At 42.1% G+C, this 25,797-nt stretch overlaps 1 protein-coding gene across 2 annotated transcripts; it reads left to right on the forward strand.

The window, feature by feature from the left end:
* The first annotated feature begins 363 nt into the window (after positions 1-363).
* On the forward strand, positions 364-24,092 carry dvl1a (dishevelled segment polarity protein 1a). 2 transcript variants are annotated; one of them, XM_038722019.1, is made up of 15 exons: positions 364-797; positions 5,591-5,660; positions 7,790-7,911; positions 11,928-12,046; positions 15,696-15,834; positions 16,443-16,536; positions 16,835-16,904; positions 17,008-17,147; positions 17,575-17,651; positions 18,329-18,396; positions 18,508-18,639; positions 18,732-18,866; positions 19,375-19,542; positions 19,645-19,860; positions 22,010-24,092. In XM_038722019.1, exons 1-15 carry the CDS (start codon positions 628-630, stop codon positions 22,525-22,527), a joined length of 2,238 nt encoding a protein of 745 aa, XP_038577947.1. In that variant the 5' UTR covers positions 364-627; the 3' UTR covers positions 22,528-24,092. The 2 variants fall into 2 exon arrangements, with proteins under 2 accessions (XP_038577947.1, XP_038577948.1); XM_038722020.1 differs by having other exon boundaries at positions 18,508-18,585.
* The last annotated feature ends 1,705 nt before the right edge of the window (positions 24,093-25,797 follow it).

A 25,797-nucleotide genomic window follows, 5' to 3' on the forward strand; every position in this document is an offset into this window, starting at 1 on the left:
ATCGGCATATATTTCAGGGTTTTTTTTTCATCAGAATAATAATTTTTGTCTTTGAATATATTTAATTGCATTGGATTGAAAGAATAGTGAGTTAAATTCCTACCACTTGACAGAAATATTCCAAGGTAATATCAGAGTTAGTAGTAATAATAAAATAACAGTATCCAGACTTCATAAAGCCAGTCCACTTCCTCTTTGTTCCATGCCATGCATGTACAGTACAGTATGAGTGTGTTGTATAAGCGAGGCATATAGGTCTGCGCACAGCCCAGACACGCCACTAGATGACAGCACTGTCTAACCAATTAGCTTGTGAAAAATAGCAATATTCCCAACTCCATATCGCAAGGATGTGGACTGTCCCTTCCTGTTTTAGTGCCGAGAGAGCCACCGTACCGACTCACACTAGAGCAGGAATACAGGCGCTTATAACGCGATTATGTCTGGATTTTCGCTGTGTTTGTCAAACACACGGAGCTGTATTTTCCATCGCGGGGTATACTGGTTTGTGTATTAGGGAATGCTGTTATGTTATTCTACGGGTAGCTGGTAACATAGCAGGCCTGTTTATTGCGCTGCCAACCCTTGTTCCTTTCCTGTGTCAATGATTGTCCTCCCCTCACTCTCATGGCGGAGACTAAAATAATATATCACATAGACGAGGAGGAGACTCCTTATCTGGTCAAACTGTCCGTTTCTCCAGAGAAAGTCACCTTAGCGGATTTTAAAAATGTCCTCAACAATCGGCCGGTCAATAGCTACAAATTCTTCTTCAAATCCATGGACCAGGATTTTGGGTAAGTGGCCACCGTCTGTGAATATTATTAGCCTGTTCGTCTGTCTCACTTGCTTATTATTGCGGTGTGTGTATATAACAAGCTTATTACAGGCCGTGATATGCGATGCTGCCTGCATGTGTACAAACTATAGTGCCATGTCTGTTTCCATGCTCCTGGCACCTGCTCATTATTACAGGCTACCCTGTGCGCAGTGGAGGAGACACATGAGTGTTTGAAGTGATACCAGATCCGTCCAGAGCCCTAATGACGCAGCCCTGCATCTATTCCACAGAGCCAGACCCGTGCTCCCCTTGTTAATGTCAATATATTAACCCATATTCGTGTCCCTATGTTAACCATGTGGAATATAAATGTGAGACGAATGTTGACAAAGCGTCCCCATGTTCAAGTACTCCGGTTTCATATTGTCTTGTTTTTGTTTTGATTCCCCAGTCCCTGGTTAGAGTAGCATGTGATTTTCAGTCAAGCCATGACTGAAAAATTTCATCCACTTAGCCCAGGAAGTTGTCTTTCTTTTCAGACACACAAAAACACACACACAATGGACTGCAGGTGAATCCCAAGGGAATATGGAAACCACAAACCAGGGGTTGTGACTATTAGATATGCAATCATGTAACCACCTTTTTGCATTTAATTGTCCCAGAGGAGGAGATCTGTCAAACTGCTCATATCATTTATCAGATATTGTATATTGTGTTATTACCGTAATGCTGTGCAGACTGATTATAAATTGTTTGTTTTCCGGAGAATTAGTTTGTTTTCCGGAGGAATACATGGTAGGTTAAATAATGAACAATGAAGGGGCAATACTTTGCGATTTCATCGCATTCCACAGTCCACTGGGTTTTTGGTCAGGTATTTATGCATAATAATTTACAGTATTCTCATTTACTGTCTTTAGGAGAGAGTTAATGAAATAAACAATTACACCTACTGTCATATTTTAACCCCTGATTGTTTTGTAGCATTGTCTTTGAAACAAAATATGATTTAAAGAATAAACTACACGTCATGTGAAAGGCGTTTTTTAGTAAAAAAATGTGGACTAATTTAGTAGAATTTGTTTTCACTGTAACTCATTTATTATTTTTCATGTTGTATTTTACCTCTGAAAGTCACAGGAACTACCTCCTCTTTCCACTGGATCCTGGAGTTATGGAATAATAGAAATACTTCCTCCCTCTTTGTCTTTTTCTCCTGTTACTCTATTTGTAGTCCTATCCTGATTTTCATGAGTTACACCAGGTCTATAAAGCTTTTCAGCTCTCTCGGTCAGCGAGATCTATTTGTATCAGGCGTCTGCTGAGGGTAGCATATTTGTGTCATTGCCTGTTTCTCATTCCATTCAGTACAGTCACACACGGGCCCACACACATTAATATCTAGAACGGTAATCGCATGACATGATTGTAGGAAATGCAGAGGCAGGCAGTGTCTAAACAGCCTAACGTTACACATTTCTACTGCAGCCTGACCTTGTGAGGGAAACCGGCTCTTCCTGGTGGCAGGCTAGGCTTGGTGCGCCGCTTTGTCCCCAGCCCCGGCTTCCTGCCTCTGTTGCAGTGCAGGCCGTCCTGCTCACTGGGCCTCAGGTGATCGACAAGCAGATTATGGAAACAAACAAAGCATGTTTGCCTTCTCCACATGGAGACGTGGCTCTGTGTTGCTGAACACACTACCACAGTAGGCCGACCTGCTCCTACATGTGCATCAACAAAGCATGTTAAATTATGTTGTGAATTGAAAATTGTCAAATGACTATGTTTTCACATAGAGCTGTTAGACACGGATTATAGAGGCGTCTCCATCAGCATTCCTGCCTTTGAGTTAAGGTTGAATATTCAGGCTCTGTGAGTGCCGTATGGTACTGGCACAGTATGGAAGCAAACCCAGTCAAAGGCACAGAGGATAGCAACGCTTTGCAGTAGCCATGCTGGCTGTACTGCATACACACAGACAGTATGGCTGCTGAAGAATTAGCTGGGGAGGAATAAGACTGCTGAGCAGAGAGGGAAAACATCAAATCCCTTGCAGTTATAGACAGTGTTTGAAATGTAAATGAGCAGTCAGTGCGAGGTCCTCTGTACTGGACCCCCTGCTGTGTAGGAAAAACCAGCCATTTTCTGATGGGATTGCTAAACTACATTTGTGCTGGCAATATCAGCTCTTTAAGCAACGGCCACAAGAATTTGATAAACGGTTTGCCCCCAAAACGCCTCAGCTTACTGCAGTGAACATGTAATTTCAATTCCCTTTGGAATCACGTGGAATACATGTAAACGTGGGCTGTCGCATTTCCGTTCACACAACAGAGCACAACAAATGAAACGATGGAACGTTTCTTTGTGCACATTTCAAACCTCAGTTGGGTTTTTTTCTTTGTAATATTCATTCATTCATCAATATTCATAAGACAGGAAACTAATTGAGGCTGGGTTGTTTTGAAGCAACCCACTTGGCTTTTTCAGAGACTTCAAGGTGATGATATGGCATTTTGTCATTGCCACTGGTGGTGAGTGGGTTTGAGACCTCACTATAATGCAAGTCACAGAGGCACTCTGGAGCTGAGGACGCAGCCAAGCTGAAGGTCTGAAAGAAAATGTCTTGTTTGTGCCTTACAAAATAGGGAGGGGGGGCTGGTAGAGGAATCTTTCTTCTCCTGAGGAAGTGATGCTAAGCCCCCATAGGACAAATATCTGCAGCTTTTTGCACAGACGCACCCCTTCCCTCACCTCACTTGTTTTTTACCGTTTGAGGATTTTGAAGGTTGCGCTGCATTTGTGTCTCGAAACATTAACAGCAATGCCCTGACTGTGATCGTGACTGTCCAATATTTGTCAGATAGTGACGATATGAATAGAACTAAGACTACTGTCTGATCTTTGTCATCATGATGCTGTGAAAATCACGTGGCTACAGCACTAAATGTGTCATCAACAGTATACATGCCGTTATTAACAGCTTTCTTGATGGTGAAAGTTCAGTTTAGCTGGTAACCGAGTCAGACACATATTGAAATATATTCTATTCACAATCTTATTTGACAGATATTTTGCTTCCCTGTTTATAGTATCATTAGCATCAGCCCACCAAAGTCCTTGGACTGCTGGCCAGTGTTGGCTGGCTTCTCTCACCCCTGGTTTCTGGTTTAGGCTGTAACTACCCGGCCCTCTTCTGTTCCTCAGGGTATAAACAGCTACACAAATATCCTGACAGTGGAATATTCAGTGATCACTAGGGTAAATCTTGTGTCATTATCCTGTAAAATCTGTTAAGATCTTTTTAAGCTGCCTGCTCTAAGAAGTCAGCTCTGTGACAGCAGCCCACACCGGACACATGATTCTCTAAACAGGGCTTACGTACATACATTCGTATATGTGCACCTGATATCAAATGGAAGCTGACAAGAATGTAGGTCATGAGTATTTCACCACATGTCAAAGAAGGTCATCTGAGATGAGTGGAATTGTTTCTTGGTTCTTTTGGTTTCAGTTCTTGTAACAGACAGAGATATGTTTAAGGGATTTATTTTGGCATGGCAGTTCTTTCAGAAACTGTTAAACTACTGTGACATTGGTGAACTGTGTTTGCGGAAGTGAAACAGGCAACCTTATTCCTGTCAAACATTATAAAGAAGCACTGCTGATATTTTATTTTTGTGGGCCACTCCCACATCCTCGCAAGTCACCTTACAGCTGGTCATGTAGCTTGAGAGAGAGGATGCAAACACTTCCTACCTAACACGCTGCTGGCAGAGTCAGCCCTCCCCTCCCTCCCTTTTTCCTCCCTGAGGTGGAACAGGCCACAGCAGCAGACTCTGCGGTCGTCAGTTCCAGCCACAAGGCTACGTTATCTTCGTCCACCACTCCCAGCAATACAGCTCTCACAGCAGCAGCGTGCACAAAAACATAACTAGCTTGGCTAATCATTTCAGTTGCAGTGAAGTTCTGGCAAACAAGAAGTGAAGGGATAAAAGCTGTGAAGACACTGTCAGAGACACCCCTGCATAAAATCTTCTTAGGCTTTCCTGCTGCTCTCGAGTCGTGCCTCTCCCTTTTCATGTACCATGGTCAAAGCCAAGAAGCTAATGTGAGATCTCCACAGAGTCTCAGAAATGTTTCGTTGTACCAATTCTGGAAAAAATCCTTTGCAAAAAAAACAAACAATGTGCGCACAGACATACAGGGCGTTATACCGGAAGCTGGAAAATATATCAGGGTGCTTTAGCCCATTGTGTGTGTGTCAGTGTTTATGTAAGGTGTTTGAGGACTCATCTTCTATACCCCTGTGCTAGCTCTGTGACACGAGCCTAGCAGGTGTGGTGACTGGTTGCTGCTGAACTGTGTCCCAGCAGGTCAAAGGGTAACTGGGAGGTATTTTTGTAGGGAATGTACAGCCAAAGAAGAACACACTGAGGGAGGAGCACACACAGTCTGTCTGTGTGTCTTGTGCTTACTAGTGTTACTGGACAGAAAGTCACGATGTCCATTAATTGCTGATTTGAGACAGGCTGAGATTGTCATTGCTGGTGTTTATTGAGCTTACCTTTGCTAGCAAGGGTGCAAAGATGTTTGAAAGCCATTTGAAAAATGTGACTTACAAAGCATGAATGTCTCTCTGTATGTGTCAACTGGGCAGAGAAACGAAGTGTCTGCAGGCTGCACCTATAGACTGGATAAAAAAATAACACAACCATAGACTGTATAAAAAAATGTCTGCAACCTATTGTGTTATTGAGCTGACTCTCTGTCCTCTCCTTCTTCCGTATCTGTCTGCCTGTTCCCCAGGGTTGTCAAAGAGGAGATTTCCGATGACAACGCCAAGCTGCCCTGCTTCAACGGGAGAGTAGTGTCCTGGGTAAGTGAGATGAATGCTGGCCCTCTCTCCTGGCTGTGCAGCCTCAGCTCTAACCAAAGATATGTGGAGCACTCATGGATCATGTAAATGTAGCCATGTAACGCCTCCACAGAGATTTTCAAACACTCTTCACCTTGATCTCACTATTCAGCTGTATTGTATAGGTGTGAGTGGTTCCGTCATATATTAAACTTAGCTGCTGTTACAAAATAAAATCAAGAGTTACTACCAAAACAGGAAATATCATAACATCTCATGCAACCTATCAATATGTAAGTAATGGAAGATAAACAGTGGACAGGGACAATAAAGCATTTTATATCAATATGTCATGTTAGAAGAGGATCTGCATGTTAATAATTTATATTGATTTTTATAAATATTTATGGACTCTGGAACAATCCAGCATATAAATATTATACTTTATTGATATCTGAGGGGAAATTCATTGTTTTGCTTGCCTCCCTCCACAGGGAGGTCAGAAGTCACAGTCAGTGACACAGTGGCGGCTGTAGAGCTGTTAAGGACTGTCTTGCTCAATATCACTTAAGCAGTGTCGATACTAACAACAGTGCTTGAAGCTGGTACTTGTGTTTAAATGTGGTCTCACTATACGACACTGCTACTCAACAAGCACTTAGTCCAAATATATGCATCTTCATGATTCAGTCACATTTGATTTACCAGAATTATTCCCGACACTACTCCAGTGGTTTCCAATTGTCTTTAAACCAGGGCACCACCTCAAATTTGCATTACATTTTGCAAAGTATATAACATTGTTTCATAACTTTATGTCAGCCACCTGTAATGTAATTAGCAGAAGAATACTGTTAGGTGATTCTAGGTGTATTTTGGCTGCTTCAAATAATATTAACTTCTTGATCAAAAAACCATGCAACCATTCATCATTTCTTTGACCACCATTTGCGTGACAAATCTTTACAGTGCTTGCTCTGGCAGTCATTATTTCTGACTGCTTGAAAGTTATGTCAAGTGTGAACTATTATTATACATTGTATAAGCTAGCACAGCTTTTGAAATGGTGATTTCTATCTCTTAATTCAGTATGTTTTAAAACAAAACTTGAACTTGAAATTTGATTTAAGACACACAATTAAAAAATGGAAATGAACAAATCTTGGGGTACTAGTTGATCTGCCTTAAGGCACCACTTAAATACATTACCAGCTATGATGGTTGTTAAGCTACGGATATGTTGTTAAGGCAAATGTAACTTAGGTCAGTTCTTACTGTAAACTGACTATAGAAACCAGAGAAATGTTTTTTTGTGTCTAATCCCACTGAGCTCCACACATTGTGGTATACAGAATTTAAATTTGGGAAAAAGAAAGTCCTGGTATTGGATCAGGAATCAGTATCGGGAGAGAAGGGTTAGATTATACCCCAAAAGTATGTGGTATTTTTTCTTAATAAGACTGTAGTACACAAAAAGTAAGTAGTTCAGTTTTCCATAAAACTGGAGAACCCAGGACCAGAGCGAAACCTGTGTTTTTCAGACAGAAAGCCAGTCAGCACACAGACACAGAAGGTGGTGGTAAATGCAGAAATACTTCAAGTCTCTGAAATGAAGCAAAAAAAGTAGCCCACGGGGTTTAGTTAATATACTAGCGACCCCTTGAATCCCAAAGCTCGCATTAGAATAATCACAGTCCATACAGTTGTTAGTCTTTCCACGGCTGCCTGCTTTAACTTTCATTATTCTGTCTCAGATAAAAGGGGATCTATGGGTCATTGTACAGCATCCTTTGTAGTGACACTGAACTGAGTAAAAGCACTGTGGTCTTTTAAGTTTCTGTGTTGCTTGCTGTGTTTCTCAAATTGTTATGCGTAACCACCAGTCATCTCTAGGCCTCTTTGTAGCATCTCATTTCATAGCCTTTCCTTGTGTGTACTCACAAGATGTGCCTGTCTCTGGTGCCAACATCAGTGTGTGTGTTCATATTTGAATGTCGCAGAGCCAGTTGAGGTTGCTTTTGATCTTCTCTCTCCTTGCTATGGGCCCTATATCATTCAACAAATTATTTATTATTGTTTGTGTTTCTCACAGAGCTGAATATGTCTTGTCTTTGACAAATCTTTTCTTTTATCCAACTTCTTTCTCTCAGTTGGTCCTGGCAGAGAGTGCCCATTCTGATGGAGGATCCCAGTGCACAGAGAGCCATCCAGAGCTGCCCCCTCCTCTAGAGAGAACAGGAGGCATCGGAGATTCACGGCCCCCCTCCTTCCAGTAAGTAGGCTGATTACTGCCTGTCATATATGCACAGTTACACACATACAGGCATTTTATGTAGATGTGTTCAAGCACACAATCCTTTGCACTGAGTGACCTTTTTATTTCATAGCGTGCCATATTGTACTGTGCAAAAGTTTTAGGCAGGTGTGGAAAAATGCTATAAAGTAAGCATGCTTTCAAAAATAGACATATTGATAGATTATATATACCAATGAAGAAAATGCAAAGTGAGTGAACAGGAGAAAAATCAAATCAGTATTTGGTGTGAACACCCTTTGCCTTCAAAACAGCATCAATTCTTCTAGGTACACTTGCTCAAAGTCAGGGATTTTGTAGGAATATTGTCAGTAGTATGATTAAACAAAGGAATGGAAATTAAACCTTAAGTGAGTCTTCTGGAATAAAGAGTTCAATTCTGATGTCTTTTAAGAGTTTTTTTGCAAAGGGTCAGACACATACAGAGTGCAAACAACAGTCTGCAGAATGTAAGACAAAGAGCCAGTGAAGAAACAGGTGACTTTATATTACGCAGCTGTCTTAGGGAGGAAGGGAGCAGGGACCAGCTGCTCTCAGATGAAGGCCTATCAAGGACAGTCCAAGGTAAACAGTAAACACAGTAAAATATCAAATTTCCGTCACAACAAATATACCAGGTGCTAATGATCATAAATTCAATATGCATGTTGGAACACAATCATTAACTGAAACATAAGTTTACTGACAAAAGTCATACCCATGGCAAGACAAAGCACAGCAAGACATAAGGTGTTTATACTGCATTAGCAAGGTCTCTCCCAGAAAACAATTTCATGGCAGACAGGGGTTTCCAGATAAGCTCTTTTCATAAAGCACAAAGAAACATTGAGGACAATAGATGCAGTGATCGGAAGATTCATGGAAGACTTGTAGCCAAAAGCCATACCTCCGACATTGAAACAAGGCCAAGCGACTCAAGCAGCACATACTCTAGAGTGATGAGTCAATTTTTTTAATATTTGGCTATAGCAGGTTGTTTGCCGATGGGCTGGAGAGTGGTACAAAAATGAGTGTCTGCAGGCAACAGTGAAGCATAGTGGAGGTCCCTTGCAAATTTGGGGCTGCAAACAGAGTTGGAGATTTGGTCACAATTTATGGTCTTTATGGCAGACAGATCATACCATACCATCAGGGAGGCATCTGATTGGCCCCAAATTTATTCTGCAGCATGACAACGACCTCAAAAATAGTCATTAAGAACTATGTACCGCATGAAGAAGAACAAGGAGTCCTGGAAGTGGTGGTATGGCCCCCCACAGAGCCCTGATCTCAACATCATCTAGTCTGTCTGGGATTACATGAAGAGAGAGAAGTGACTGAGTCTGCCTAAATCCACAGAAAAACTGTAGGTAGTTCTCCAAGATGTTTGGGCCAACCTACCTGCTGAGTTTTTTCAAAAATAATGTGCAAGTGTACCGAGAAGAAGTGACGCTGTTTTGAAAGCAAAGGGCGTTCACACCAAATATTGATTTGATTTAGATTTTTCTTCTGTTGTGTTTTGTTAACTGATGAATATAATCTATTAACATGTCTATTTTTGCAAGCTTTCTTACTTTACAGCATTTTTTCCACACCTGCCTAAAACCTTTGCACAGTACTATATGTGAATGTAGAAAGCTCAGAGAGATTTAGGTGGTCTATATGCCTGTGTGTGAATATGGCGTAAAGTATGTGCTAAAGCTAAAGCAAGTGTGGGAACATGCATGGGTGTGAGCATTTTTCCCACTTGTATGTATGTTCTCCCTCCCGCCCACTCAACCATATAGTAAGGCGTTAGTCCACTCATCTATGTAAACATGATGCATACTGTGCCAATGCTGCTGATTCTTGAAATAGCCTTCACAGCATAAACATCTTCAGGCAAATACTAGCACTCTGTGAGGCCCATTGTATTTAGTCACTCAGAGCATTCATCCATACTTAATAAAAGCATATGTGGACCAAGAACACATCAGTGCCTATTTCTGAAAGCTCAGAAATTTAGATTTTCTCGACAGCCTGGCGACTGCTACCTGAGGCCAGACTTTGACTTCAAACTCAGATTAGAGAATATCACTGCATGGGCCATGGAGAAGTCCTAAGTTAAATATAGCTACAAGGGTTGGGTGTGAGGGCTGTTGCCATTACAGCGCTAGAGCAATATGGCTGAGGCTCTATATTGAGAACATGCAATCTGTCATGTCTCGGTGTATCTCTTTATCCAGTGTTTGACATCTCAGCTCGCTTTTGCCCTCTATGGGCTGCTCCCTGCTGTTTGGCTGTCAGCTGTCCTGATGATTTTATTGTTCCCAGCCAGCTTTCACCAGGACTCCACCTTGTGGAGGAAAGCGACAGTGTGCCCGCCCCCTTACCAACGTCATTTTCCCCACCCCCTCCTCACTCTCTCTTTCTCTTTCCGTCTTTGAGTCAGACAAGCAGGCCTTTCTCTCAGGGAAACAGCATGGTGAATTCTCTGTTGTGAACCTCCTCTCTTTCTGAAATGAATCCAGTCTTACACCCTTTACCTCTGTCTGTAAATAGTTAGAATATTATTACCACTTCATTTTCTCTTTGTGCTTTATTCATGCATTTCATGTGTTTGTCGGCATGAATGGGTCTATTTGATGAGCACACAGAATAGGTGTTGTGGGCTGAGAATGGACACAACTGATGTGCCTCTGCCTGGTAATCCGGATTAAAGGACATTAAAAGCACCCATCTACATTTCCCAAGAGGGAGGGGGTGGTGATTGGCAGCAGAGGGCAGGGTGGATTGAAAGGGGGTGGCATTTGTTCACAGCTGCAGCTGAGTGCCTTGGATAATCTCCCCCCTAGATCAGCAGACCTGCCGCCTTGCTGGTCAGCAACCATCACCAGCCTGACAGACAGTCACAGCCACATCAATCATCACACTGCTTTCCAATCACTACCAATAGAAATGCATCCAAGCTACACATCTTCAGTGATATTTGCATGCATGCACTGCACTGGTGAAGCCTGGCCCAGGTGCACCCATTAGTACGCCGTAGCAGAAGCGTGTAAGCATGCCTCATTGAGTACTTTATCCCGCTGAGTGAACACAGCAGACACAGCATCCTGTCTGCTCTTGTGTTTTTAATTTGCATTGATCATCCACACTCTGCCATTGAGGTGTGTGAGAACATTGTTTTTAAACCATGGCAGGATGATGTTTGTGTTTCTTTGTTCTGTTTATACACTATGAATATGACACTGTTTGTATATGAGCACTGCCATGAGTGTGCATGAATGCATGAATGCACCTGCACGCAAGTGCAATTATTTATGCAGGTGTAAGGTACATGTTGCACACATGCCTAAGAGTGTATGACAGACTGAGGGGTTGAGTAGAGTTCTCACCAGCTTCAGGTTTCCTGTAAAGGTCCCTTAACCCTGGTGCCTGAGGCCACAGCATCTCCAACCCTCTGACAGAATAACAACCTGCCCTCCAGCAGCCCCAGAACCCCCAGACTCCTACTAGACCCCAAGTACACATGCCTGCTTAATGCTCAGCCCACACCTGATCTACCTCTCCTCGCTTTTTTATTCAATCTGTCATTCTCCCCTCTCTGTCTCTCTCCCAATCATGCTCCAGGCACCATCTGGGCTTTCAATAGGTCTCATTAATGCCAGTATTGTCCAGAATGGCTCCCTCTCAGGGTATCTGGTCATTAATGACACTTAGTGAAAAACACATCACATACCGCAGAACAATGAAACTGCTATTTTGGCCAGAGGGATTGAATTTGAAACAGAGTCATAATATGTGTTGCATATTCCCTTAAGGCTGAATGGCAGGGAAACAAGATATTATAACAGACGGAAGTATGTTGTAGCTGGGGATTATGTTCAGGAGTGTTGGTCACAGGCTGACTAGATAATTCATTTGAAAGACCTTTCTGTGAGAGGGACCAAGGGAGTGTGTGTTTTGTACATCATTATGAATCTGACTGAAGTTTTCCGATGTGTGTATTGCAGTGCCAATGCGGTGAGCAGTCGAGATGGCCTGGACACCGAGACGGGTACAGAGTCTCTCCTGAGCCACCGCAGAGAGCGAGAGAGAGAGCGGGCACGGAGGAGAGCGAGAGAAACTGAGCGTGAGTATTATCAGCCAGGAACAGATGGATCCTAAAAACGCAATTATCTTGTCATTTCGAAGTTATTACCTTTCACTGCCTCTCACTCAGCACTCACCCTTCTTACTCTGCATAAGTCACTCACAAAAAAAGTGGACAGACAGCAGACATGTATGGGGAAAAAAGGCCCTCAGGGATCACATGGTGTTTGTTGAACTTTAGCTATGCGAGACTAAGAAACACTTGGAGATCCAAATTCTCAGAAGAGTGAAGAAAGTAAGTGAAGTGAAGTTTCTGGAATTCACTGTCTTGCCCAATAATTGTCCTTCCTCTGTTTTCTGTGTGTGATCAGGTTTATGGTCAGAGGTTTTCCGCATAGTCACACTCCAATCTTATACGATGATTATAGCCTATAATCATGTCTACTGACTATAATATAATATATTATAGTCAGTAGACACTGGTGTTTTGTGAAATATCAGAGGAAAGTCTTTTGCAGCTATTGTTGAGAAATAAATGCAGCCATCTGCAGTCTACCTGGAAAAGAAATTGTTAGGATCCATTTTAAAAGCCCCTGACAACCGTTATCAAGTGCGAACACACCTCCTTTTATCGTTATGGCATTTGATGTCAGCAATGTCTATTAAAATCACTTTGGTATTAGAAGGGCGGCTTTCTTCCTGCTCCTTCAAAAGAGCCGCTCTCCTTTACAGGCTCAATGTTCTTAATATGAGAGCATGCCAGGCAACATCACATGTCTGCGCTTTCCTCAACAGAGAACAGGGTATACTGGTGCTGCAGGAAAACGTGTGTTCTGTTATCGACATACCTGCTATATTTTGTGGTATCCGCTTCATTCTATTCCTGCCCTTGCCACACAGACATTTTTGCAGAATTAGCATTTTAATGGCAGGAAGTGAAAAACCAGCAGCTTCTGGTGCTCACTGTCTGCTTGTGTTTTTACCCCTAGCAAATCCAGTTTTCTCTCTCTCTCAGTCTCTTCACAGCAAGCCTGGCTTTTTTGCATCCTGCGCTCCAGGCTTATTATGCAATTAGTATCACAGAATACAGCATCAGATTGAGGATGTAGGAAGAGCTGTAACTGTCTTGCATACTGGAAACAGATTTAACTGTATCCTAGCAGAATAACTGCATAATCACATCTGTTGATTTCAATGCTCTTGTGCGTCTTGCGACGGTGATTTTGACATGTTGTTGGCGCTCACCATGTCAGCTAACTGCCAACTGCACATCTGTTTGTGGGTGATGCAGCAATACCTCCAGTCTAATGAACTTTGCATCTGTTTTCCAGCCTCCTTCGTGTTTTCTGACCTCAACACAAATCAGACACGATCATACAGACGGCAGAAAGTAGAGAATTACTATTCCTCTCCCTCTGTCCAACACACACACACATGCAGTGTGTTTTTCTCTGTTTCCTTGTCTGGCATTCCCTCGCCTGCTAGTTTGTTAGCTCTAATTAAGTGAAACCGTCAGGGGAATTGGGTAGGTCGCTCTTGGTTTACCGGCAGCAATAAATCCAGCAAACAAGACCCCATATAATGTAATTCAATTTGGCTGTGTTGGCTCAGTGGTTGTTGTCACAGTCATATGGCCTGTATGTCAAGACACATGAGGGAGGAGCCAGCAGCCCCACCTGTTTCACAGCCTGCAGCATCAGCAGCAGAAGGAATTCCCCCGTCACCTTATACACACGCTTCAAGTGATTTTGTCTCAGCATGAATGCTAGATGTTTTACAGTGATCGGTTAAAGTGCTCAGCCCTAGTAAACATATCCCTCCTTTTTTTCTGCCTGTGCTGTAGCATTTGAGAATGACTGGATGAATAATGCAACATTTCAGGAGATTCTGATATTCAGATGTTACATTGTAGCACAGATCATTTAATACCCCCAAAAAATAAAATAAAAACATAGCCAATTCATTAAGCATGATGCTGTTCTATGCTGTTGGGATTTCAAGGCTGAGGTCAAATACGACATGGCTAATCCAAAGAGCTTGTATTTGTATTACCACAAAGCACAAACAGCTGTGCAAAACTGTCCTCCGTGATGAAAAGGATCTTAAAATCATGTTTAGTGACGCGATGCGGCTAAAAACATTTGGGCTTTTAACAACCTGATGGTGTTTTCACCTGAGGCAGCAATGGGAGAGAACAGCACATCATCTCAAATCTCATATTATCTCTGTTTTGGAGAATGCCATCATCTGATTTGTCAGAGAAAGATTAGCAGTCATTCTATAGTTGCGTGCTACAGGAGGGAGGGTGGGAGGGAGGGAGCAATACTTTCTCCTGACTCTCAGCTCAGTTTATCTGTGCGTCGGATGAAGGCACACTGTCAGCTGTGGTGAGAGGGATTTGCTGTGTTATGTCCGTTGATGATATTTGACATCTAAATATGTTATATGATGCGTGTGATTTAATTTTCTGCTTAGTTTAATGTAGGTATTTTTCTGATTTGTCCAATGTGATTAGGGAAAGTTAAAATGGGAGGGTATGTGTTTAGCAGTGAGGAGAGAGATTTATTGTACTTGTTGTGAGCTTTTATAGGGTGATGCAGGATTATGTAATGTTAACCCACTAGTAGAGAAATTATCAATTTAAAATGTTACGCATTCACTTTATCTGATTAATTATTTATTTATTTGTGGATCATTTAAATATTTTATTAGTTTACAATGTATGTATTACTAGTTTTAAAATGTCACAATTTTTGAAAAGGTTGTGATCACATATCTAGTCGAAAAGTGACTCACATACGTCTTGTTTTCTTACTGGACACTCTGAGTATCTTTATTCTTATTCCCTATTTTTGTCACTGCCTCTATTGTAGATAAGCTGTGAAGCCTGTCAGCAGCCAGCCGGTGGGCAGAGACCGTCTGGGGCTCAGGCAGGGTTTTAATGCGCGGCTAGCACAGACGGAGCAGAGCACAAAGACACAGATTTCAGTCTGGCTTGGTGGACCTGCACACTTGTTTTTTTGTTTTCCCTGGTGTGGCAGTCCTCTGAGCGTGGGAGGAAATATGTTTGAGTAATAACCGACAGTAGGTGTCCCTCTGCTGATTGAGTGTTTATGTGCAGTAGCTCATCTTTCACAAAAGCACCCTCTGGGTGGAGCTAGTGATGGGAACTACCACATTGCTGGAATGTTTTGCTTGCTCTCAGCGAATGCACTGGCTGCCACGCCCTCTTCGCCTTAGGAGACCTTTCCAGCCAATCCGCTGTCACCCTGAGACAGCACCACCTCACTGGCAATGTACGTATGGAGATGGGCAGGGTAGTCATACACTGCTGGGAACTTTGAGAGTCAATTTATGTAGAGGTTTGTAAAGTAAGGCACTGTAGTTGGAATACATCTCAGGTTGGTGTATTAATTTTTCATTTTTATAAAATGATTTGTTTTTTGTCATTGTATTTGTCCTCCCATTTACTCTCCTGTACTTTACTTTGTGGTCTGACTGAAATCCAAGTTCTGCTTTTCAGTTCATGTTTCCAATAATACTAAAATCTTCCAGAGATATCTGAGAGTGAAGTTCCTCTGTTGTTTCCGTCACTGTCGGATAACTATGATCTTTTTCCAGTTCCGCCATTCTTACTAACACTGATTTGACCCCACTGACTCAGTGCTGTTCTGCTCTTTCTCTCTCAGTTCCTCGCATCAACGGTCACTCAAAATCAGAGCGCACTGCAAGGGACTCAGCCATGGGTTATGACAGCGCCTCAGTAATGAGCAGCGAGCTGGAGTCCAGCTCATTTGTTGACAGTGAGGAAGATGAGGATGCTAGCAGGTACATTTACATTACATTTACTCATTTGGGTAACATAATAGCTCACTTCAAAATGTATTCTGCAGTAGCTTTTGTTTGTTTCTGAAACTTTTTCAAAGAAATTAGTTCATAAAAACCTTTAAAAAGAGTAGTAAATGCCATTTCTGTTAAGTTCATAATGTTTGTTTTTCAGTGAGGCTTTCCGAGGTGTGTGAGAGGTTTTCACATTGTTTGTGGCTAACTAATAATTCTTTTTATTATGAATTAATCATAATGAATTGATTCATCGCAAAATGTCAGAAATTAGTGACAAAGTCACAATTTCCTAGAGACCAAGATATCCATCTTGCTTGTCGCTGGTCCAACAGTCCAAAACCCAAAGATTTTCAATTTAAGATATGAAACACGTAAAAAGCCAAAAAAACTCACATTTGTAAAGCTTGAATTAGCAGATGTTTTTTGGTTGATAAATGACTTAAATGATTAAGCGACTTTAAAGTCCTCATTGTAGATGTACTAATATAAACACATGAAACACTACTCAGTTTTTTCTCTCTTATCCTAATCTCTTTGTTTCCTCTTTCTTCCTTTCCATATTATTAATTTCCCTCTCTCCTTCTGTCTTTCAGACTCAGTAGCTCCACAGAACAGAGTTCTTCTTCACAGCTAATGCGCAGACACAAACGCCGCAGACGGAGGCACAAAGTGGCCAAAATAGACCGGGTGAGCACCTCTAAGACACATCCCTACACCAGCTGAAACTCACATTGAGTATAAGAAACAGATGGGAGGACTGATTGATGCAGACTTTATGAAGAGGTCAAAACTCCAGCAACACTTGTAGTATAAAGAACTATTTCTGTCTAAATAGTTGTTCTGTAGTATAGTCTTTCAGTCTTTTTCCCTACTCCATAAACTTTGGAAATATGTGAAGATGTGCAGGAAATCTCTACTCTGATATATACTTTATGCCACTATTTCTGATGTGCTTTACTTATTTATCTTCTTCCTGCCTTTCCAGTCTTCATCCTTCAGCAGTATCACAGACTCCACTATGAGCCTGAACATCATCACTGTCACACTCAACATGGGTAAACTTCTATAACTAGTGACTTATTTTTATTTATTATTTTTAGTTTTTATTTTCAGATATAATACTGCGCTCATACTCATTCCCTGCTTTCTCCCTGACAGAGAAGTACAACTTTTTGGGTATCAGTATTGTTGGTCAGAGTAATGACCGGGGAGACGGCGGCATCTACATCGGCTCTATCATGAAAGGAGGAGCTGTGGCTGCTGACGGAAGAATAGAACCTGGAGATATGCTCCTCCAGGTGAACAAGAAGATACTGCCTTTTTGATCTTAAGAACCTCAATGTTGTATTTACTTCTGTTACTAGGCACTTTTATAAAAGTTTTAATACTGCCTCAACTTTTCCGTCCTGTTATCGCCTCTCTTGATCTCTGTGCAGCAGAGCTGTACGCCTAATATAAAACACACAATGGGTGATTATAATTTGTTGTTGCCCCAACATTTATAATATAGGTCTAATTTTGACAGTGTTTGTAGAAAGCTGCTTAGGATTTGCAGGCAACTGAAGGCCTGAGAGCACTGCAGAGGTTAATGTGCATTGTACATAAACACATTTGGGCCTGCTGCAGAGGTTCAAAATAATATTTTTGTCATGAAAAGACATTGTATATTGTGTGTTGTAATTTGATATAATGAGTTAATTTGATATTTTGTTGTCTGTCAACCAGGTTAATGACGTGAACTTTGAGAACATGAGCAATGACGATGCTGTGAGGATCCTCAGAGAGATTGTTTCCAAAACTGGGTAAGAACATATAGCTTGCTCAGACCAGCTACTGAGTATTGTGATTATTTAACTCTCTGCTGCAGAAGATTATCACATTGAGAGCCTAACCTGCTGTATGTAAGTTGTAATCTTCTGCTTAAGACTAATCATAGATCAGGGTATTCAAAGGATTTAAAGAATTAAAGCAAAGCCTATTGAGAAAAATCATGACTGTAAAAAAACAAGTATATCCCCACAGTTTATCCATTGTTGCCAAAAACAGCATGTTTGTTGCTAGATTTGGTGACTTTTCTCCTTTCAGACTCCTTTCAGACTTGTGGCTTTCTGAGCTGGAATCAGCATCTTTCCTACATTGCTTTCCTGCTTGTTATACGAGTTTAGAGAAAGCTTTTACAGTACATAGAATACATAGAATACTGTACACAACAACACTACAGTATGAATATACAGACTCTTCTTGTGGACTCATTTAGTTACTTGTGGTAACTTGGTTAAGTAGTTTCCACTGAAATGCAAGCAACAGTGGAACAGGTCAGTCAGCAATTTCTGACAGCTGTGTAAAACGTGGTCAGTAATGTGTAGTAGACAATAGTGAGTTCACTACTGTCTGTTATATTATTTCACTCAACCATACTTTGCTCTCCCATCTTTCCAAGATCTCTATTCAACTGAGTTTCTATTTGCTTCTTCTCCAGTCCTATTAGTCTTACTGTTGCCAAATGTTGGGACCCGTCTCCACGAAGCTATTTCACCATCCCTCGTGGTAAGACAGCCATTAGTGCTATATTGCAATCACATGGATACATATCCAATTTTCCTCAGCAAATACATATTTTACCAAGTCAAAGTTGCCTTATTTGTGTCTTTTGTTCAGCTGAGCCAGTGAGACCCATTGACCCTGCAGCCTGGATTTCACACACCACAGCCCTCACAGGACCTTACCCACACTATGGTAAAAACAACCAACCACCTCCTCCATCACACACTATGAAACATCCATTCTGTGGTAATTATGATAACCTTACAATATTTGAACAATTGAAAAGTTTTTTTCTTTTGCTTGTCAAGATTTTCTCATAAACTCCTCTCCCATCCCAGAGTTTGATGACTTGCCTCTATCTGCAAGTAAAACAGACATGGCAACCCTCGTCAAGGTGATGCAGTTGCCTGATTCTGGCCTAGAGATTCGAGACAGGATGTGGTTGAAGATCACCATCGCTAATGCCGTCATTGGTGAGAAAGGCTGAGCTGTGTGGGCTTGCACAAAACTCTGTTTTTACTTTACTGTATGTAATGCATGTATATTGGAGAAATACACAGATCTGTGTTGCATGTATATACTGCTCAGAACCTTGGGGCTGTCTATGAGGAATAATGCCTCTTTAACTCTTTAAAATAAACACACAAAGAAACCAATATGTTTATTTGCCTAGAATTACAAATGTGAAATTTGAAACAGGAATTCTGAAAATGATTAAGTCTTTAATCACATACTAGCTTTTCTCAATTTCATGAAGTACTTTCAGTTTATTGTTCCAACTTTATTCAAAGTTCTTGCAACCTTGCCTGCATGTAGCCGCTGTGGCCACTATGGTTGTTGTGCATATTGACAGCATTTTTAGCATCTGTTCAACACATTAGAGCAGGAGCCTACATGTCTGTGTGTGTGTGTGCGTGTGTGCGTGTGCGTGTGTGCGTGCGTGTGTGCGTGCGTGTGTGCGTGTGTGTGTTGCTGTGTCAGGTGCTGACGTGGTGGACTGGCTTTACTCCAGAGTAGAGGGATTCAAGGACCGGCGGGATGCGAGGAAGTACGCAAGCAGTCTGCTGAAACATGGCTACCTGAGACACACCGTCAACAAGATCACCTTCTCCGAGCAGTGCTACTATACCTTCGGGGACCTCTGCCAAAGTCAGCGTGTCAATAATACAACTCCATGTGTATGACTTAAGTTATGAATGGAAGGATTGTACTAAATATTTCCCTCTCCGGTTCTGTTTTTTCTCCAATAAGACATGGCATCACTCAATTTAAATGAGGGATCCAGCGGTGGAGGTTCTGAGCAGGACACCCTGGCACCACTCCCACCCACCAGCAACCCCTGGCCCCTGGGCGGGCAGCCATTCCCCTATCCTCCCTTTCCCTCAGCACCACCCAGCTTCCCACCAGGATACTCAGACCCATGCCACAGTTTCCACAGTGGGAGTGCAGGCAGCCAGCACAGCGAGGGTGAGCAATGAGAAGGAGGGGCAAGATGGGCCTTTGAGAGTTCCATAAGCCTTTCATTAATTAATGTGATCATTTGACTCAACATGCAACATGACATTATCCGTAATCTAAGCATCACTGACATATGATGTCAGTATTAACAAGTGTGTGACTCATGCTAATGTTAGCTTTACTGGCTCACTGGGCAGGAAGTTGACATTGGAGTGATTTTTTTATTAATTCAATATGTGTATTCTAAAACACATCCTGTATTGTCAAGGTCAATCATGAGCATCTTGAGTCATGCAGCGGACAGCTCTGCAGTACTGGGTGTGTACACCAAACAATATCTGTTCAACCATGTGATTCCAAATCACCAGCTTGAAATGATGAACGCCGAGTCCATCCCTCTCCATCAGTTCTCAGATGATCTTTTGTTTTTCATTTTGAATCAGAGCGTGATAGTGCTTTTTGTTGGTTCTGCATGGTTTTTGATATCTGCATTGGGGGAGAGTGGAGAACCAGGGGGTACTGGGTGGCTATGATGTGTGGTTATAGTATACATTTTAAACCAGGCAGTTAAGACAGATAATGATAAGTTACATGTTACCATCTATCAGGTTAATTTTCATTGTTTTGAGTGATTCATTCAGACATCGTCATATCTTGCTTTCAGTTGGTTGTCACTCTTTCATTTGGTTTATCTGCAACCTTTGAAACGTGGAAGGACAGAGATGACAAAGATAAGAATAGTCATGGTGATGTATTTTATATGAATCTATCAATTTGTAGCATTGTGTTTTTTGGCACTTGCAAACGAGTGTCCGTGGGTAATTGTGTGTCTGCCTGCTTGTTTGAATGAGTGCATGTGTGCATTTGTGCATCTTTGGGGCGGTTTCTCTATAACTTGAAGATTTTTTTTGTTGGATGACAAGAAAAAAAACACCACAGCCACGGTTGTAATAGTAGTTAGGAAGACAATGGGCCAGATGTACAGTAGTAGGGTACATTAGGTAGTGCGGGAAGGGCTGGGAGGTGTGTGTAATTCTGTTGTTCCCTCTGTTTCTGCTGGGCAACGGTAGACTGAAGGAGGAGGTAGTCCCAGGACACTGGGGGAACCGGTAAGCCTGCTAACCCCCTCTCCTCCTCTCTGCTCTCTTTGCTCTCCCTTTCTCACCATCATCCTCTTATTCTATCCCTCCTCTCTTTCTCAACATTCTCCACCTATCATACTGTGGCTTTAAGGTTTGGGTTTTTTTTTCCTCCACCCGTCCCATGCGTCCTTCTTCGTTCGTATGTATCCTGTGTGTGACTCTCCTGACAGTCTATTCTCCCTCTTTGCACCTCTGGGCATGCATTTGTACTGTGCTGGGAGGTGCATGATGCAGGATCATCATTCCTAGGCTTGTGCTATCATTCTCACTGATAGGAGGCGATCATGCACCACTTTACCCAGTACTGTTGGGCTCATTGCGGAAGGGGAGGGGTGGAATGTTTGATTTTGCAACAGTGTGGTACACCTCTATCAGTATGACGCCACCAGTGTGCAGCATTGAGACCTGACACTGATCTACTTTTAAAACAAAATTGACATTGTGAATATAACAACTTTCTTAAACAAATATGTTGTGTTATTCTGTATTATCTGCTTAAGCTGTATTAAGTGCTGTGTAGTAGTGTCTTTCTGATGCAGGTGTATCATATTTACATGTACAATCTGTGAATGTTTCAGTGTTTGTATAAATATCAGATGAATCCTTGGTATTGGTTGCTGCAGGTGGAACTTGGTGGGGAAACCTTTGAGATAGTCATGTTTGTCCTTGACTGTTGATTCTTGCCAGATTGCATTAGAAAATATCTTGTCACACCTTAAACAAAGTACACTGATGTATTTAATGATACATAATTATGTACTGCACAAGGTGATCTTTCACTTAGTAACATGTCATGTGATGTACAGTGTCTGTTGAAGTTCATGAAGGCTTAGTAAGCTTTAAGCTTTTTATTTTATTTTGTTTAATGTGTGACCCTCTGCCTCAATGTTAATCATTATAAGCTGGTCTAAATCCGCTGCTGCTGATGAGCTGGAGCTGCTGACTGTGCATTTATTGTTAAGTGTACTTGTACTGTAGAAGGCCAAACTAAAATGTCTGTTTTCTTTCCTTAACAGGAAGCCGAAGCAGTGGATCCAACCCCAGCGCAGGCAATGGTAGACGCTCCTCCCCGCAGGAGAAGGGTCAACGGTCAACATGCAGCGAATCAGAGCCCCGCGTCCGTGGAGGGAGGCGCGGTGATCGGTCTGCCAGCCAAATGAGTCATCACAGCCACGCTGTCTCCAGTCACAGTCACGCCCGATCAGGTCTCAGTCAGAGTCAGACACACAGAAGTCACTCTCTCTCACAGAACAGCCACCCATCCTTCACCTACAGCCACGCCCCCTTCACACAGCCAGGGCCAGGCTCATGTGCCCACAGTGAGCGAAGCCATGCCTCCTCCTATGGCCCCCCAGGCTTGCCTCCCCCTTACTGTCTGGCCCGTCTGGCCCCCAAGACCTCTGTCAGCAGCACACCCCCTGGAGCCCCTCCTGGGAGAGAGTTAGCAGCCGTTCCTCCGGAGCTCACCGCCAGTCGCCAGTCCTTCCAGCATGCTATGGGCAATCCCTGTGAGTTCTTTGTTGACATCATGTGACAGGACAGTGCCTTTAAAACTCATGGAGCACAAAACAATTCTCCCCGCACCCACTCTTTTGTCTTTCCTCTCAATCTTTTGCCTCTGACCATCTCTTAAGTTCAGAATGTAGACACTGGCCCTGCTATCTGTCTGTACCTCTGATGTCTAAGTAAAGAAATACAGGCAGGATGAGCACAACAGGAAGGAGTCCTCTCACACATGGGTCCTCTGTGGCTGAAAGCCCTCTTTTGTATTGACGTGACGTGTACAGTTTGTGAAACGTGAGTGGTATTCGGTGTGGTGATTCTTTAAAGCTGCCGCGCAGACATTTTTGGGAGTGTGTGTTCTTCTGCCTAGGATATTTTCTGTTCTGCAAGACCTTTAAGCTGGCTGGGCCTGGATCTCAATCCCCCAGACCCAGACCGACAAATACCGGCCATATTTAGGAACATTTCTCTGGGCCTAGAACGTGGAATTGATCTTCTGATTCATATCTGTGCAAACAGATAAACGCATGTTAAGCCAAACCTCTGGCCCCATTTCTTTTATACTGTGGCTTTGCCACCGGCTTATTCAAGCTCTTACCTGCCAACTACTAAAATGCTAACCTTGATCAGTTCATGACCAGTGGATTTCTTCAACTTCATAAGATAATAAGTGAGGCCCTGTAGCCAGCCATTAGTTTAACTAGGCTGCATATTGCATGACTGTCTCAACTGCTTTAAAGAAAAGAAATTTTATGAATACATTTTGTTTAAAGTATTACCATTATTGGAGGGAGGGGTTACCTCTTGCCAATGTTCTAAAGGAAGAATCCGTACACTGGATGATTTTTGTGATGTTATTTATGTGATCATGTTGCATTGAAGGTGTCATACTTTGTCTACTATGGCTGACTGACAGACAATCAGACATCACTCTTTGTGAATCAGTGGCCAGTTCCCACTGTCCTAACTTTGTCGAATGTATCATTATTCCTGTCAGTGCTTAAACCCTGACATTCCTAACACTTTAAACTTACCTTAAACCCATTTAAGTAAGCAAATCAACTTACAAACAGGATTGCAAACAGTGGACTACCACCACAGCTGTGAAAGCAAACTCAAAGGGTTGACATGAGATAAACCAGTTTGCTGAAAGCATCATGGTTGTCTCCTTAGTAGCAAGTGTGAACTTCGATAAAAGTCAGCGTGATAAAAGCCAAAGCCTCACATTGAGTGGTGGATATTTTGTAATAATGTAGACGCTGTCTATGATGTAGATCTCTTTTAGAGGTCATCGTCTGACACTTCTCATTTTACAACTTCAAAGTGACTTCAAGGGGATTCCTGGCCTTCAGATACTGATCTCCTTGCAAAACAATGGCAAACCCCGTTGGATCTACCTAAAATATAGTTACAGGAGGGAAATAACACACAGACAGTAGTTTTATGAGCACTTTTCCATTTTTGTCTCTCCCTCCCTTTAGTATGAAACACTGTTTGCAATCAAAGGCTTTTCTTTAATTTTGTTTCTTTACAAAAGAAGAATAAATTGTACATAGAAATTTATTATATATGAATAAAATATATATGTTAAAAATGTTTTCTGCTTTTCCATGATAATCACCTGTAACATTTTACCTTAATAGTCTCACCCTGAATATATATTTTTCTCTTTTTTAGCAGGACCACTAGATGGAGACATTCAGTGTGTAATTTACACGTTATTAACCCACTTATTAAATTGTAAGTTTGATATGTAAAATGCATTTTGGAAATGACTGCATGCAATAATTACCCATTTGAATTGAACTGACACAATCACATAGGTGGTCGTTTCTCAAGAGGCCTACATGAAGACCACTGGTTGGTGAGTATACCTAAAGCATAAACTATAGTTGTTATGTCACCACAAAAGCAAATGTGTCAGCCACACAGTGTGCTTTGACGCTCAGCTCACACCCCTGAGTGGAACAACTGCTGTCGTGTACTTTCCCAGTGGGCTGACTCTTAAAAGGCTAAAATGCATGCTAAACCCATAGAGACCCCCTCTCTCTCTCTTGACCCATCAGCCACAGACACTATTGTTTGAAGTTGATGCCACAAATGTGGGAGCCAAATGAGAGGATGTCAGAAGACGTTTGTCAGGAAGGAAGTGATGTCAGACCCTTGAATGAATATGCCCTCGCATGCAGAGGCAGATTAAAAAAGTACCCTACTAAAGAAGCAGTCCCCAGAAGAGAACAGTGATCTGTCATATTCACAACACACAGCAGAGCTGACACAGTTGCAGTCTGACTAATTGCGTCTTGTGTCAGCCTACATGCAAATACACACACTCACGTATTTACCAGCACATCATGAATATCATTACGACACTACTTACCGAGCGAAAGAAACACGAAAGTACTTCCCGAGTCAGTATGTTAATTTAGCCATAGGGGTTTACTGTGCTTCATAGCTGAATTTAGGGGGGAGGTTTAAAGGTAAGTGTGGGAGGTATTTCTTGGCCAAGTATGTGGAGGCTGATGAGGTCTCAGGTAACGCGCGTATTTTTTTCTTAAAGTAGGCGAACCCTGATACAAAATGTCAAAAGGCGAAAGCCTGCCAAATGCCAGCCAAGTAGCCTTACAGTCATGCGAACGATGACGCAGCAGGCAGTCTTGTGGTGACGACTAGGTGCTCTTCATATTTGCGTGTGAATTAAAGCTGAGTCATAGTATAATGATATCACTTAGTAATGTATGGGTATGACCTGTCATCTCATCATTAGTTATCAAAATGTCCCCTTTTCCAAAACTCAAAGGACTTCCAGTAAGGAAACAGAAGTTCCGTTTTAAAACGGATGGACAACAAAGGCCACTTCATAAGTAAATAACCTTCTGAAAGCCACCGTTTCAGTCACAACACAATATGTTGCACTTTCTACTTTCAGTTAAAAGGGAATTTAAAGTGTTGCTCACAGACACATGCTACTAACAGCAGGTGATTAGAGCACAGAGGGTGGGAATTTTTCCCTGCCCTTTAATCGTGACCCTGTACATAGGCTAACTAACGGTACCTGGCATGACTCACAGTCAATAAGTCAGTCTAATATTCGGCATTTTCGTGGATTTTACCATCAATTGCTCCGTGTCGAACCATATTAGTTCCAGTTTTAGGATATGTTGTAGAGCTAATTTCGGCATAAGTTTATTCATATCTTACATCTGTTTTTACAACTTGGTTTTATGGCTTATATCGCCTTTTGTGTAATATATGTAGCCTAGGCTGTATCCCGTGAGGCAGTAATAGTAGAGTACAAGCA

The sequence above is a fragment of the Micropterus salmoides genome, unplaced genomic scaffold (assembly GCF_014851395.1).
Source record: "Micropterus salmoides isolate LMB-PRFRI ecotype aquatic unplaced genomic scaffold, ASM1485139v1 Ms_hic_scaffold_16, whole genome shotgun sequence".
NCBI classification, from domain to species: Eukaryota; Metazoa; Chordata; class Actinopteri; order Centrarchiformes; family Centrarchidae; genus Micropterus; species Micropterus salmoides.

Excerpts from the sequence above, each read along its gene's own strand:
- dvl1a (XM_038722019.1), top strand. The coding sequence starts at position 628 with ATGGCGGAGACTAAAATAATATATCACATAGACGAGGAGGAGACTCCT. Across the intron at positions 18,397-18,507 it reads CTATTTCACCATCCCTCGTG|CTGAGCCAGTGAGACCCATT; the intron begins GTAAGACAGCCA and ends TCTTTTGTTCAG. Across the intron at positions 19,861-22,009 it reads AGGCAGCCAGCACAGCGAGG|GAAGCCGAAGCAGTGGATCC; the intron begins GTGAGCAATGAG and ends TTTCCTTAACAG.